At 35.7% G+C, this 16,281-nt stretch overlaps 1 protein-coding gene across 1 annotated transcript; it reads right to left on the bottom strand.

Annotated features, from left to right (window-relative positions):
• Positions 1 to 8,144: 8,144 nt before the first annotated feature.
• Positions 8,145 to 15,944, bottom strand: LOC107673769 (NEDD8-activating enzyme E1 regulatory subunit-like). The gene is made up of 20 exons (XM_016467547.1): positions 15,795 to 15,944; positions 15,330 to 15,433; positions 15,182 to 15,242; positions 14,989 to 15,019; positions 14,832 to 14,903; positions 14,010 to 14,089; positions 13,742 to 13,851; positions 13,148 to 13,257; positions 12,965 to 13,027; positions 12,821 to 12,884; positions 12,621 to 12,712; positions 12,472 to 12,531; positions 11,674 to 11,807; positions 11,399 to 11,474; positions 10,831 to 10,870; positions 10,288 to 10,374; positions 10,031 to 10,123; positions 9,668 to 9,782; positions 9,452 to 9,501; positions 8,145 to 8,508 (listed from the first exon to the last, which is right to left on the bottom strand). The coding sequence occupies exons 1-20, from the start codon at positions 15,842 to 15,844 to the stop codon at positions 8,399 to 8,401; spliced, it is 1,602 nt and encodes a 533-aa protein (XP_016323033.1). The 5' UTR covers positions 15,845 to 15,944; the 3' UTR covers positions 8,145 to 8,398.
• Positions 15,945 to 16,281: the final 337 nt, after the last annotated feature.

Below are 16,281 nucleotides of genomic sequence, written 5' to 3'. Positions count from 1 at the left end.
TATATATATATATATATATATATATATATATATATATGGCAGCGGCTATTTGGACTAAGTGCAAATAGCAATAGAGGCTGTTTACATTGTGTATAGCAATTAGATGCTATTTACACTAAGTGCAAATAGCTATAGATTCTATTTACACTAGGCCTATGTTAAAATAGCAGGATTTTCTGCTATTTATCCTACTTATTGCAAATAGTGGCAATTATCTGCACCTCAGTATTGTAGTACATTATAAAACAGTATGCAACAACTTACTGAGTGTAAATTTTAATTTTAATTCAAATTATTGAATGGATGCCACCTTATTGGGACAAAGCCCTCCCTACACCTACCCTAACACTACCCGATACTTTATTTTCAACTATTTGATTATTTCCTTCATTTTCATTGAAAATAAATGCTTTTCTGATGTGATTTAAATATTTTAAAAGGGAGAAAAAAGTTAGCCAAAAGGCGGTTTCGGACCTGGGTCGATCGCGTCAAAATGAGTACGACACACATTTTACCATCTGCACCACTGAAGCTGAGAAATGTCAGTTGTCTTTTGTAATATTGACTAGCCGAATCACACGTTGGTGGGTGGAGTTAGTGTAAATAGACACTCCTTGCGAAAGTATGCATAACCCTTCATATGTATATATAGGAATATAGGAAACTTTATTTTTTCTCTTATTTCTTTCTTTTAATTGGTTAAAAAATCAGATGTTGGACAATAACCAATAAATGATTTGTTAATGTACTACAAACACTTTTTTTTTTATCACATAATAAGTAAGAATAGTTTCTCTACTGTAATAAATGCTATGTCAAGTAGCACTAAACTGTTCATATACTTTATTTATTACCTGGAGATGATTTTAAAAAAGCACAAATAAACCATATATTGTTGCAATCGTGTGTTTAATGTTTTCACGTTTCCAAAGCCTTTTATCTTTTATTCAGATCATACAGTGATAGCTGGACACTTTTGTCCATGGCTGCATCCGAAAACGCTGACTTGCGACTTGCTGCCTCGCTGCCGTACAACGTACATTTACACACAAACTGACCACCGACCGCAACTTTCAGACGCCATCTTTATTTTTTAGCTTAACTGTCACAGAATGGAATGCACAGGATTGTGGGATATCAAACGCAGCGAAGGATACATCTATGCTCCCTTCAAAAATCGGCCAGATGAAGTTAAGCTAACATTGAATTATTGCCTTGATGCCTTCCTAAATTGGAATGTGTCCTCCGATAGCAGCCTTTTTCAGTTTTTGGATGCAGCCCATATTAGGGATTTCCTGGTACTTAAGTTATTACTTCTATATGAGTCCGTCTTGCACTTTCTGTGCGAGAGCGCCCTCCGGCTTCGAGTATGAATATACTCTCTCCATTACCGCGGGAAGTAGGGGTGCTGGGGGTGCTGTAGCACCCCCTGGAGTGTAGCCCACGAAAAAATGGGGGTGCTGGGGGTGCGGTGTTAAAAATAAATGAATGAACAATATGTAATACAAAATAAATAATATTAATTTTATTAATTAGTATATTTATTAAAATTCATTGAAAAAAGTAGCCTAATCCTACAATGACAAGAAGCAACGGTTAAACATGAGTTAAGCCCCATTACACAGCTATTAAAATAGTTCAGTTTTGGTTTTTAATGGCAAAGTGGTCATATTTATTTTAGTTTTTTTCTTTTTGTTTAAATTAACTTTTTTATTAAGTTAATTTAGAAATATGTTTGGAACTTTTTATGTTTGTTATTTTATTATAATTTTTTTGTTTGTTTGTTTGTTTTTTGGGCTGATGTGCCAAAATTGTGTTTGCATTCAGTAGCCTATACAGCAGCATTTTTGTGCCATGTTTAAAAATAACTAAATAAATAAAATTAATGTCATAATATTTTAAGAATAAAGTTAAAATTAAGATAATAAAATCATGTTATATAATGTGAAAATTCCACCCATAGGCCTACTCCTCCAAAAAAAAAGGGTAAGATGTAGAATATGGTCACGCATAATAAGGCAGTGCTTTATGAGTACTAATAAACAGCTAATATAGTAATATGCAAGCAACTAGTTAATAACTAAAGTGTTACATTAAATAAATAAATGTTTTTGTGCACCGCGCGTGTGTGCGTATATACAGTATTGGCTAGCGGCAGCTGGTAGGCCTACTCCTTATGTGTATGTTCTTTATGGGAAAATGCTTATGCAATTTAGCTTATTGGGTTCATATTCTGATCACATCTGCTTGCTGGTATATAATATGCATCATCAAATCTTTATTTTTTTTAAAAGTGTAGGTAACCGTTACAGCAGAAACGGCGACAAATGATCGTGACTCCTGGCAAGAACTCTGGCAGCTGATACATAAAAATGTATAATAATAATAATAATACAATTGTGGGAACTTTGCATCATCATTTAAAAAAAAACACCACCGCACGCCACTGAGAACAGTGTCGTTTTTACTGAGCAAACAGCAAAAACGTTGAGAAAGACCGTGGCAGCTGCCGTGGCATCTGGGGATACCACCGGAAGTGGTGCTGCGACCTGCCGCTGCCAGAAAGAGTGCCAGCTCTTGCAGATTTATTTCCCAGCTGTTTACCTTCACAGACATAACCGACTGTCTTTGTAACTCGTGTGTTTTTAATATAAACTTGTGTGTGAATGAGAACTTAGTTTAGTACTCACATGCTGTGACAGCCGCTTTCTGTCCGTGTGCTTCAGATGTGTGCACTCAGAAAACCGTATATTAAAAGTTTAAACTAATATGGTTTAAAACGCATGATTTCAGCGCGATAATTATGATAATCAGAACCAAAACAGATGTTTTTAGCAGGTATGAGCTGTAATAACACAGCTCTATTCTGGAAAAGGGGGCGGGAAGCAGCAGCTCATTTGCATTTAAAGAGACAGGCATGAAAAACAGCCTTTTTCTGCTTCCACTCAAAATAGGCATTTTCAAAATGATATAATAAATGATCTGTGGGGTATTTTGAGCTGAAACTTAATTGCCAGTGTGGTCTGAAAGCGAACTGTTAAGACAATATAGACTGCTTCATGCTTCCTACCGCACAAGTTCTTTAAAATCCAATCTGCACACTGACTTAGTGACTGTACAGAATGCTAACTGACTAGTTAAAGACTCTCATTCCACCATAATTTGCTTTGTAGTATTTTTTGCACATATTGACATCAAGCCTTGAAGTATTATTTTAAGAGTACGTAATCATTCAGTGTTATGGAATATATCAAAGTGTCATGGATTTACCATCTGACCATCATAGAATTATAATACTGTAGTATTTTTAAGGGCCTCAGCATGTTCAGGGAATGTTTTGCTCATACTGTGCTGTATTAATTCATCCCAGCTCCACCAGACCCTAGGAGAGATGAAGAGACATAGCACAGCGCTGGCAGATGGCCAAGCAAATATCCAAAATAATAATCAGCAGATTTCAGCAACCTCCCTGTTTTTTTACAGCCCCTTACCCCCACCCTTCTCCCTTGCTTTACCCTTTGTCTGTGTTTATAGTCATAGTTTGGATTTATATAATATAGGTACAGTATATGGACAGATGTGTTGATTTATTTTGAGCACTCGTGCACATAAAATGGATAGAAAAGAAGCACTTGTGCTGTGTCAGTGCTTAAGACTGGCCCATTGATTTTCACATTACAGGACTGTGTACACAAAAATGGCCAGCTCATCTATTGTTTACTGCCTCCTCCTGTGTGTGCAGATAAAGCACCACCCAACGGCCTTCGCTCAGATCCTGATAATGTATGAATGGAACCAAGACAGTGCATATATAAGTGTTTGGTTGACCATTCAGGTTACTGAATATATGTATATAGGTTAAACACACATAGCATTGTGCACGGCGCTCTGTCCTATACTCCATAAGGTCATGTCCTCGCACACTGAAAAAAAAAGTAACAATGTACAAATGATACAGTATCATTATTAAATGGTTAACCTTATATTATTGTACCATATACAGTAATCATTTTTATTTTACTGTAAAATACTCTTGATTAAATCAATTAAGATTTTTAAAGTATAAATGACATCAAGGTTATTATAGTTACCTAAAACTAAAACTAAAACGGAAACTAAAACCATGAAAAACATGTTTGCTACTTGAAATAAGATAAATGATAAATGTTAACTGAAAAATGTCTCATTTTAATTTTGTTTAATTAAAACTAAAACTGAAATAAAGATGAATAAACTATGTAGACAAAAAAGAAAGAAAAAACACAAAATAACTAAAACTTTAACTAAAATGAAAATTGGAATAGTATGAATATATATAAAAAAATGAAAATTGGATGAATATAAAAACATTCAAAATATTAATAAAAAACTACTGAAAATAATACTGATGACCATTCAGTTTACAGTGAAAATCTATATTATACACAATAAAACAATACTACCAATCAAATGTTTAATATTCAGTACAATATTACTGTTTTTACTGTATTTTTGATCAACTAAATACAGCCTTGGTTTAAAGAGTTGTTTAAATAAATAAATAATTGTACTGACCCCAAACTTTTGAAAGGTGTTGTGTACATAAAAATAATTGTAAGCAAAAAAAAAAAAAGCATAATCTTATTTATTATCAAAAACAATCAGTGAACGTTATCAGAAGTCTCAGAGGTTTCTGATTTTCATTTTGGAACAAACACTAAAATTGATTACTATTCAATTTGTTCTCACATTGTCAGCTTTATATTCCTCTATTTGTGTCAGTACTGGACTTTCCCGCTCACATGGCAGATAGAGAAAGAATGCAGTATGTATGTGAATGAATGTGGTGATAGTATTGCTCCATCACTGTCTCTTTGCAGGTGTGTTTATGAGAGACTGTGTGTCGCCTCTGGATGCTTCTAGCCTCAGTCATCCATATTAATGAAGAAGGGCTGCCCTGTTCAGCAGTTCTGCCAAAGGGAATGGATTCTGGACATGGATATCCAGGTTCGATAGGCTACAGCTTTACTGCAGATTTCCGAAAGAACATTACGTCAGCCAAGTAATCGCTGCAGATGAAAAGGTCACAGCAATGCATACAGCATATCAACCCTGTCATGCCATAAAGCCACCATAACTTATTATAGCGTAGTTGTAGTGTTGTTAATATTAGAATCGCACATAAAATGGTCATAAAATGTGATTGGTAACCTATGAAGCAATATATACAGTGAAGAAAAAAAATTGTTAACTATCTATTGCAAAAATAACGCATTAATCTAACTGAAACCACCTTTGGTTTGCTCCACATGGTTCTCCATGTTGCTGCAGCTGCATGATATGCTGAACTCCAGACCTTCTCCTCTCCACACTGAAGACGTCAGGAGAAGCATCAGGAGAAATGTTCATCCGCACTACAGCAATTCCATACTACAGTAAACTACCATACTAAACGTCTGAAAGTTCATTACAGCCTGCAAACAGAACTCAAATCACACAGGTAGAATAAATCAATTTTGTGTTGTTACTGTTTGCTAAAACTAAAACTTCAAAATATATTTTTTTTTATTAGAAAGAAAGAAAGAAAGAACTTGAGAAAATGAAAAAAGTTGTAATAAGTTTAAGTACTGAAATGACTAAAACTACAACTGAAATTAAAATAAATTAAAGCTGTAGCTATAGAAATATAAGCAATGCCCTAAAACTAATAAAAATGACAAAAGCACATAAAATTGAACCCAATTTATATTAAGCGTACTATTTACTAACATTTAAATGAATCATTTGATACAATGCACTTATTGTGTACATACATATTTTCTATTCTACTTATATTTAAAAAAAATAAATAAAAAAAAATCCTGCATTGAAACTACTGAAATTAATTACAGATGTAGTTCTATAATTAAATTTTTGACCATGTATTTTGCAATATAAAATGAACACAATAACTACATTGCACCAAACAATGGTAAATACATATAAAGTGGGAACACAAAATACTAAAACTTAAAAATGAACTTGATTAAACTTGAAACTAAAATGAAAACTGATAATCAAATTCAAGATATTAATACATACTATAATAGTACATAAGTTATACTATACTGGCAAGTATGAGAACTGAAAATCTGAACTGAGCAGATATTGCCATAACATTCAATGCCATGACATATGGTGAACAACATGGATATTAAACAGATAAGCAGTATTTTCAAACAATTTCAATATGCTATTTGTAAGTCATAGTCAAGCTTTCAGTGTCACTTTTGGTCCAGAAGGGGTAAATCACCTCGGGGGAATTTCCATTTAGTTAGAAAAGCTGCAGGCTGAGCCCCGCAATCCTTCATAAACACGGCCCAGATAGTCTATCCTCTTCATGCAGGGGTCACAGGGAAAGTTTTATAACTCAGTCATCTATATATTAGTCAGGAGGAGGAGAATGTTTAAACATTTTCTGCTTCTGTGAAAACAATGGAAGTGGTAACTGAACAACATGGCCTGGTTTCTTATTAACATTGTCCTGCTCGACAAATCAATTTAAGCCTCTAGTTATGAATTATTCACTCTACAGTGGAATGTGCAAAAAAGGGGAAACATGGGTCAGAATGTGCTCCAACAGAAGGAGGAGGGTGCCCTCCACTGGATTTGGGCTTTAAAACACTGACAGGACCGTTCTGACTTTTCTTTTTCCTAAACATTTTTGTGGGTAAAGTAGGTCATTCAGGAAGTTTTAGATTCCAGGAGGCTTGGGAATGAGTAAAAATATTTATTTATGTGCCACTGATTTTGTCCTTCCTCTGTCTAGACTCCCTATGAGGAAAACCTAGCTATTCTCTGCAAACCACAGAGAGCTGTCTGCTTTCAGACCGGCCACAGAAACACAGCACTCCACCCTACAACTGGAAATAACTCTCTAATCTACTCAAACAAACAGCAGCAGCTCCAGCTACCATGTGAAAATGTCACAAGTTTATATCAGATAATGTAGGCCGAACGCATAGCGAGACAAAACAAATATAAAACTGTCTGACAGCTAAACTGCTGGTTTAGACATTTATGAAACATTCCTTTTTTTAAAAATCGTTTATCAAGGTATTTTTTAGAAAAGTTTTTAAAATATAATTCAATTTTTTTAAAGATACAAATAAAATTAATGTGATAAAAATGTTGGCAGGGTGGCCCATCATAGCCTTTTGAAGGCTATGCTTTTGAAAGACATCTCTTGTGCTCACCAAGGCTACATTAATTTGAACACAAATACAGTAAGAAGAGTAATGTTGTATAATATTTGAATATTATACATCTACTATTGTATAATATATAATATTTTTTACAATGAAAAGTACCCGTTTTGTATTTGAATATATTTTAAAATGTAATTTATTTCAGTGATGGCAAAGCTGAATTTTCAGCAGCCATTACTGCTCAAGAAACATTTCTTAAAGTGCCCCTATTATGGGTTATGAAAGGTTCATATTTTGGTTTTGGGAGTCCCCAACAACAGGTTGACATGTATGCAAGTTCAAAAAACACTTTCATTGTCTTATAATATGCATTTATTTTTTACCTTACTTGCTCAAGGACTCCCAAAAGATTCGCTCAACGATTCATTTTTCCAAACCCCTCCTTTGCCTGACGCTAATCTGCGGTGATTGGTCCGATTGGTCTCAGTTTCATTTGATCATGCCTGTAATGCCTGATAAAGCAGCGTTTGTGAGTGCAGTGCTGCTTTGTGTACAGCTTTACGGGGAAACAGCTATTTTTACTGCTCCAAAAGCGGCACCTAGTGGTAAAGAATTAATTTGCATTTTTTTTATTCAGACCAACGCGAAAAGACCAACAAGTGGGCGGGCAATATGCTAATGTTTCCTGTTAAAACGAATCCCAAGCCATTTCAATGCTTCAGAGTCTACTTTTTTTTTGAGAGACAATAACTTTATACACGGTGCATTTTCAGATTTAAAACTTTGCAGGATGTTTTCATTCACTTAGAGCTGTGTTGCACACTGCATGAAAGGTCATTTTCAAAAATACATAATAGGGGCACTTTAATATTAACAATGTTTAAAATTTGAAGTTATCCTGCTTCATATTTTTTTGGAAACTGTGATACACTTGGAGTAAGATGAAAAAAAATAAATACTTGCTTTTATTAAGCCAGGATACATTAAATTGATCAAAAGTGACAGTAAAGATAGTGTACATGCATTCAAACTGTTGTGAAAAGATCACATACAAATCACATACAGTACAAAAGCTTTGGAGATACATGGTTTATTTAGTACGCAGCACCAGTTCTGGTCTTGTCAAAAAGCAACACCATTGATCAATGTAAGTATAAACAAACTTGAGTGCCAATTTGTGGCCAACACTTTGATAGAGGAATGAGGAAACAAGATTGGAAAGGACGATTGCTCTAAAGCTGAAAAGTAGCAGAGGTCTGTGACATGGCATTATAGAGGAACGTGTTGTTGAAAGGTACAAACTGGTGCGTGATGATTTTGATGGCTTCTTGAGCTGCTGATCCTGCAACAAAAGCAACAAAAGACATCAGGACCCTTTACAACTGGCATTACCATGTTGTTCACATCTGGATGGTTTCTGGATAGGCAGTAAGACTCCTATGTAATTGGATAGAGGCAGCAGCGGAAACCGTCACCTAGGTAATACATTTAAGGTTGTGTTGACCAAACATTCTCAGTAATTAACCAAATTTTTGGTTGACCTCACTTTAACCCATGACTTTCTTACTAACCCTATTTTCTTGCACTATTTAAGATTCTTACAGTAAAGGTTGCTAAATAGGAATTAGAAGTGAAGTTTTTTTTTTTGTTTTTTTTTTAAGTGACTACTTGCATTAATTCACAGGTTATTGTTCATTAAATCAGGTGACCAGATTATATCACCACAATGTCATGAGTCACATTGTCACAATGTAGTATAAAAAGAAAAAGCCAATAACCCGCAGCACATCACTTGGTAAGATTAAGTGAGCTCCTGCTACAGAAATCCATGAATCATATCAATGTCAGATGGAAATAAATAGAGCCTGACAGAAAATTTTCAACCCACTCTGTGATTGACAGATAATGATTATTTGTAGTGCATCACTTAAGTAGCTGTATACGGATAACGAAAACGCATTAGCATTTATATCTCCATTGAATGTGGTCAGAATCCTTCCCTGACCACCTCCGAATGTGGTTCTACTGGTCCGATCACCAAGTGCACTTTTTAACGTGGGCTTTTAACGTGGTTAAGTGCCATCCGGAAGTTGTACGATTATTGCAAATTCTTATAATAATGCAAGCAGTAAAGACAATGAGAGAGGTCATATTTGCATGCGTAAAATGATTTGCCTTGACACTATAAAATCCATATCATAGAGGATGTCACAGTATGCATTAGGAATGTATGATGGCATGTGTGTTTGCAGGCTCCTGAATAAGTACTGTACATAAACACTCACCTCCCAGAAAAGCTGCGACCATGTGTGGCTCGGCAGCTCCATAACGGCAGCTGGAAGATATGAAAATAACATTTACACTGTTCCCATCTGATTATAAACAGAGGGACCAGACGGACTGGAGAACTTGTGCTTCTTTATTATCGATATTACAAAACCATTTTTAGTATAAATATTTAGCTTCAAACCAAATAGGCTTAACGGTGAGCTTTAACTTACAACTCATGAATGTAGTCATCTTTCACATTGACATTCAGACTGTACTCCTGTAGAAGACTGTTTACACACAGCTTGAGTTTGTTAATGTCTTCCTCCACCTGGTAATTGTAGACACCTGAGAAAAACAGTCACACTCTATAATATTAGAGTGACAGTTCACTTCATATACACTATTGTTTAAAGGTTTGGCATCTATTTGAATGTTTTTGAAAGAAGTCTCTTATGCTCACGAAGGCTGCATTTAATTAAGGATACAGTAAAAACAGCAATATTGTGAAATGTGATCCTGGACCACAAAACCACTATGTGCTATGGTTTCTCAATTATTTATTTTTTTTTGCCTGATTTGAGAACTCTTCTGACCTGGGTAACGGGAGTGTTGCTGATAGAAGCGATCGACTGAACGGAGCATGAGGTACAGAACCATCTCACTGTCTGTGCTGTACATACAGGATGCTATGGAGACAGAAACAACTGCTTAAACACAAACAGCAACACCCATGCATGGATGTCCACAACAATGTTACTGTTAGTAAATCCATTTAAACAATCGTGTACAATGGCCATAACATTTGTAAACAGAGATAAACCACAGGCAGAGAACCGTAGAGAAGACATACTGATTTCATCTTTATTGAAAGTGTCCACACTGTATTCCTCTGCCAGAGACCTGCAGCGCACCACTCTGAGGAAAGCTGCGTTTTTACCTGTGGGACACAAAACACCACACACTATGTGACCCTGGACCACAAAACCAGTCATAAGCAATAGCCAAAGCACCCTCAGATTCCAGATTTTCAAATAGTTGTATCTCGGCCAAATACTGTCCTATCATAAACCATACATCAATGGAAAGCTTATTTATTCATTTATAAATCTCAGTTTCGAAATATTGACACTTAAGACTGGTTTTGTGGTCCAGGGTCACATAGGTATTACCCAAGGAGGTTAGAAAAAGCCACCTGTTAAAATTCCCGAAAGATGAGAATTTTGAGTAATTGCTGGAACCTCGAACATCACGAATGCAAATAAACTGATGGAATAGGAAAACTGCTGCAGAATAATCACAGGATTGTTGGATCATCTAGTTTCCTGACAAAGCCTAAAAACAGCAAATATTCTGATCTGAGAGCAGACAATGAGAGTGTGCATGCTGGACTTACAGAAAAGTTTGATTTCCTGTTCAGAGGTGCTCTCTGGAGGCTTTGGAATAAACAGATCATTAGTGTTAATGTGTTAATAAAAGTTATTACAGAGGACTATGTTGATTATGTACAGTGGGTACGGAAAGTATTCAGACCCCCTTAAATTTTTTTGACCTCATGATTCTCATTTGCTCTGACATGCACTGTGAGCTGTAAGGTCTTATATAGACAGGTGTGTGGCTTTCCTAATCAAGTCCAATCAGTATAATCAAACACAGCTGGACTCAAATGAAGGTGTAGAACCATCTCAAGGATGATCAGAAGAAATGGACAGCACCTGAGTTAAATATATGAGTGTCACAGCAAAGGGTCTGAATACTTAGGACCATGTGATATTTCAGTTTTTCTTTTTTAATAAATCTGCAAAAATGTCAACAATTCTGTGTTTTTCTGTCAATATGGGGTGCTGTGTGTACATTAATGAGGAAAAAAAAATAACTTAAATGATTTTAGCAAATGGCTGCAATATAACAAAGAGTGAAAAATTTAAGGGGGTCTGAATACTTTCCGTACCCACTGTAAATACCTTTCCAACTGATTGTAAAAGCGCTTCAACATGTTTGGACACAACTGCTGCATCCTTCATGGCTTTGTCTCTGTAGCTGAAATTGAAAGTGTCAAACAAACACCATTTTACCAAAAACACAGTCAGCAGGAATCATTCCAAGCAAACCGCTAGATTGACAGTCACTTTACATGTCCGAGTATGTAATGCACATGTCAATGTATAATACCAGGCAAACACATTGCTACTAATAAGATGTTTCCTGACTCTTTGTGATTTGAAAGCTGAATACCTACACATTTTGTAACTTGATGAATTTGTCTGAATCTGCAATCATGTCTGGGATGGTTCCTCGCACAGGTAGCTTTCCGTTCCCCTCATTTCGAACAAAGTCCCGCACTCCGTGTGCTATCAGCCAGAAGGATGGGCTCTATGATGAGACAAATGAAAGCTACTGGTGATGTATAAACTCATATTATTAAAAGACATACATAATATAGATTTATAAAAGTGATCAAACATTCTCTATGGCAGGTAATTGTTTCTTAAAGCAAATTTATCCACAAGTTGGTGAATTACCATTGTATAAAACCATGTAAAAAGTGTCTCAAATTACCCCACTCTGCTACCCTGTCTTTTTTTAAAGCCACTTTTCATCTCTGGCACACTGGAAGCCATACATTTCCCCAACAGAGAGTAGTACAGGAGTGCTGGGTATATTTCTTTCAGATGCGATTTACACTCTGAATGCTTTTGCAGCTAAACCGTATGCAACCACACAACCAGATGTGATGTGTTTTAATTATGCCTGAAATAATTTGAGTATTATTACATAAGTTTTTTTAATTGATTAGTTCTAGATAACCTACTATGTTTTTCTTTCACAGATATAGGCAGTTAATTGTTACATGCAGATATATTTATACATTCACTATTCATTAATTTTAACATAGTGAACAAGTGGAGGGTAACAACTGGCTCACGACCAATTCAAAAAGTTCCGAACGCCACTAGGAGTTAAATGCAGCAATCTTATGTGTATGTAAGAGACGAGGAAAGGCGGCTTAGAAGTAGTTTTGCATATTCCTACTAACCTGTGAGGTAATGTTTTCACACTGCTCAGCATTAAAAATGTCCTCCGTTGCACTGGGAACCTACATTACAATGGGACAAAGATAAATCCAAATCATATGCAAGGAACAAAAACTGTAACTTACAACTCTTCAAATGTGAGAAGCTCTACCTTGGTGGGGTTCAGAGCCGTGTTCACGTTCTTGATTGCCTCCTCAAAGTTCTCTTCATCTTCAGGTGTTCCGTTCTCATTCGTAAGGATTCCTGAGAAAATGCAAAAATTAAGGAAAACCCACAACGAAAAATGAGCCGCACAAAAAAATGACTGAAAAGAATAATATGGCAAACTTTGGATATGATGGATTACATTACCTTCTCTGATGAGCTGTCTGAAAGCTTCCTTCTCCTTATAGTTCTTCGGTAACTGAGAGTTGTGCTGGATCAGAAAACATCCACTTTGAGAAAGTCCATTTGGAGGTCATTTAGGAGAGCTCATAAGAACATGTCAAAAATTACCTCACTATACCACTTTTCCAAGTATTTGGCAACCACAATGATCCATGGCGTATGACTGTGATCCTACAATTAAACAAAATACAGACATTTTTTTAAACTGCAATTGATTTAAACATGAACAAAAATACACGCAAGTCAGTCACATACATTAAAAAGAACATCAGTAATCAACATTTGTCTGACCTTCTTCTCCATGTTGTCCAGGTCATGGGACTCTACGTGGTGTTTGAGCTCTGTGAATGGCTGATCTAGTCTCAGGTCCTCTAATGCATTATCTGGATGAGATTCGACCACTGTAGTGAAAGACACAGACAGACCCTTCAGTGTTTTCACATAAAGATGCATTTACATGAATGCTGAGGATACGCAAAATGACATTTTAGCAAAGTTATTGAATTACAAGTCAACCGTTCTGTCCCGCTGCTTAGGGCTGCACGATTATGACAAAAATCATAATTGTCGATTATTCCCTTGAAATTGTAATTGCGATTATTAATTACGATTATCACAATTTACATTGAATGATGTTTATACCATTGTTTGATGCAACTGCATGCCGTATTTTTATATGAAAATAAACAAGCTGAAAACACTAACTGGAAAACCTTTAGTGCTTTTCTATAGTATTAAAGGTGTCATATCACTTTGAACAATTACGTAATTGTGGCATCCATAATTGTAATCGCGATTAGAAATTCGATTAATTGTGCAGCCCTACCGCTGCTGATAAGTTAATCTCTCAAAAAATGATTTGCTTCAGGAAATCATGATTATTACCTGTGTGCTCCTTCACAATCAGCCTCATGTAACCAATGAGTCCATATGTTCGACATATAAGGAACGGCACACCAGCCTCCCATAACACACTGCCCAGTCTCAAATATGTGCTGTCAAATTAAAGTTACGACAATATAAGCTGGTCTGAAGAACCAACATCTACAACACATCAAATATTAGCCTGTCTCTTTTATTTAAGTCTGTTTGGTAAAACATTTAAAAGAAACCAATGGAAAGGAACAACACATTCAGATTATAGGAGCAATACCTTTCTGGAAGCTGGACGCCAATTACCAGACTAAATCTGTGGAAAAACTCAGGGCTGTTGTCCAAAAGCTTATCAGGACTCTGAATATCAAAAAGAATAGATAAACTTAAATGAAAAGATGAAAAGACACACACCATCACAAAAGGTCTGAACAAAATTGACTTAATTTATGTGGTTTATGATCTTAAATCCCTTGTTCTTAGTTGTGTTAATAAATATTGCACCTATGAAGACAACTGTTCACAAGTTTCAGTAAGATGTTTTTTGATGGAGAGAAGTTTCTTATGACCATAAAGTGAAATCAGTATATTGTGAAATATTATTAAAAAGCAATATTTTAAAATGCAGTTTATTTCTGTGATGCCAAAGTTGAATTTTCAGCAGCCATTACTCCAGTCTACAGTGTCACATGATCCTTCAGAAATCATTCTTATGTGTTAATTTGGTGCTCAAGAAATATTTCTTATTATTATCAATATTGAAAACAATGTTATGCTGTCTTTAATGTCACCTAATTATTTTAATGCATCCTTGCCGAATAAAAGTATTAATTAAAAAAAAATCTTACCTTTTTGAATGGTAGTGTATGATTTTTTTCTTTTAAATTACATTTTAATTTTAAGCCATAATCTTGGCAAAGGGTGGGAACCCTGAAACCTTCAAAATATGAAATTGTTTTGATTTTCTTATCATTTTAGTCACTATACTGTATTATTCCTATTCATTCAGTTTCATAGTTTTGAGCAGATGTGTCCAAACCTATGACTGGTTTTGTACAGCTGTGTATATACTAAAAGTAAAGCTACTACTATTAACACTGACCTCTTCTACAAAGTTTCCAGACACATCACTATTGAGCTCCTGCAGCAGTTCAGTGGCAGCCTGAGCCCTGTTCTGCAAAATAAGCACAACATCATTCAGCATGTATGTCACTTTAGGTTTGGAGAATATTGTTATGGACACACAACTCTGTGCTTACCTTCCCAATACTGCTGCTGGTGAGAAAAAAGCTGCAGAAAAGATCATAATATGACCACGTCTGAATCAGAAGCATTTTCTATACTATGCAATCTCATCTATTTATCCATATATCACACTATATTTCTTAAACCAAAAATCTCTTTAAGATTATTACGAAAACAAGACAATGACTGGCAGGCCAATGACTTTACTTGTTTCCAACATCCTCTCCTGACACTTTGTGCCCATCAACTAGGGTAAAGACTCCTATTCCTAAGAAGCAGAGCGGAAAGTATAATGTTAACACAATAATCTATACGAATTCGTTGATTTGAGGTGCACAGTGAGAAATACTGATACCTGGCAGCACAAGGTTTTTGAGTATTTCAGTGCCGGTTGCAGTGGCGTTGATGAGACACACATGGGCATTTTCAAGTGCTTCCTGTCCATGATCTCCCCACAACCTGATACAAACAACATATAACAACCAGTAAATGACCAGCGTATAAGTATAGCTATAATAATATCATCTAAGACAGACAGCAGTCAAACAGATTAATACATCCAGTGGTTTCTGATCAGCTGGGTTGTTAGTAGGCTAGATATGGAGTTTAGGCTGATTATGTTGCTGTAGTGTATTGAATTAAAGAATGATGAATCTGATGTAACTCTAAAATGATTAAAGCTCTTGCTATGACCGATGGGCCTCTAACGTTACGTATGTCAGCTTTAATGCGATAGGAAAGCTTAAATCTAATGCTGAAGGAGAATCGCTGTGCATGTATACTGCAAAATTCAGTTGTTTAAACCCCGACCGATATGTACCTGAGCTGCCGATCATACTTCTGCTCTTTGCTCGTTTTGTTGTCTGTCATGGTCTTCTGTCTCTATCTGTGACGGCTTGATCCTACCGGCACGCTGCTGTTTCACTATTTTGAGATTGACATTCGCAGATTCGATACAGGCAGACATGTTATTCTTCTGTTTGACCAAGAGGTGGAGTCATTGCGCCCTTGAATAATATGCCGTGGCTCATTTGATATTTGTCCATCTTGGGGACTTTTAACATAATAATTTTTTCTTCACAAGAATTTGATTTGTTAATAAGGCTACTACGTGAAAAGGACAACAGAGGTTTATTCAGAGTAACACTGGGTTACAAAATGAGGATTAGATTTGAAACGTTGATGAACGACTCACTTTTTCACAGTCATCTGTGTCAAAATGTGGCTCAGTTTACATAAATAAATGCTGACGCTATCAGCACCACATCTTTCCACACAATAGACAGTTTATCACAAAACAAACAAAC

Source organism: Sinocyclocheilus anshuiensis, unplaced genomic scaffold (genome assembly GCF_001515605.1).
Source record: "Sinocyclocheilus anshuiensis isolate Anshui unplaced genomic scaffold, SAMN03320099.WGS_v1.1 scaffold925, whole genome shotgun sequence".
Lineage (NCBI taxonomy): Eukaryota > Metazoa > Chordata > Actinopteri > Cypriniformes > Cyprinidae > Sinocyclocheilus > Sinocyclocheilus anshuiensis.
Note: the sequence above shows the minus strand (reverse complement) of the source record. Positions and strands in the feature narration are given on the sequence as shown.

What these genes read in the sequence shown, in the direction of transcription:
- LOC107673769 (XM_016467547.1), bottom strand. Translation starts at nt 15,844, where the DNA reads ATGACAGACAACAAAACGAGCAAAGAGCAGAAGTATGATCGGCAGCTC. An exon ending in GGAGAGGATGTTGGAAACAA is followed by an intron (nt 15,020 to 15,181) that starts GTAAAGTCATTG and finishes TCTTTTCTGCAG; the next exon opens with CTTTTTTCTCACCAGCAGCA. An exon ending in TGGAAAAGTGGTATAGTGAG is followed by an intron (nt 12,885 to 12,964) that starts GTAATTTTTGAC and finishes TTTCTGATCCAG; the next exon opens with CACAACTCTCAGTTACCGAA.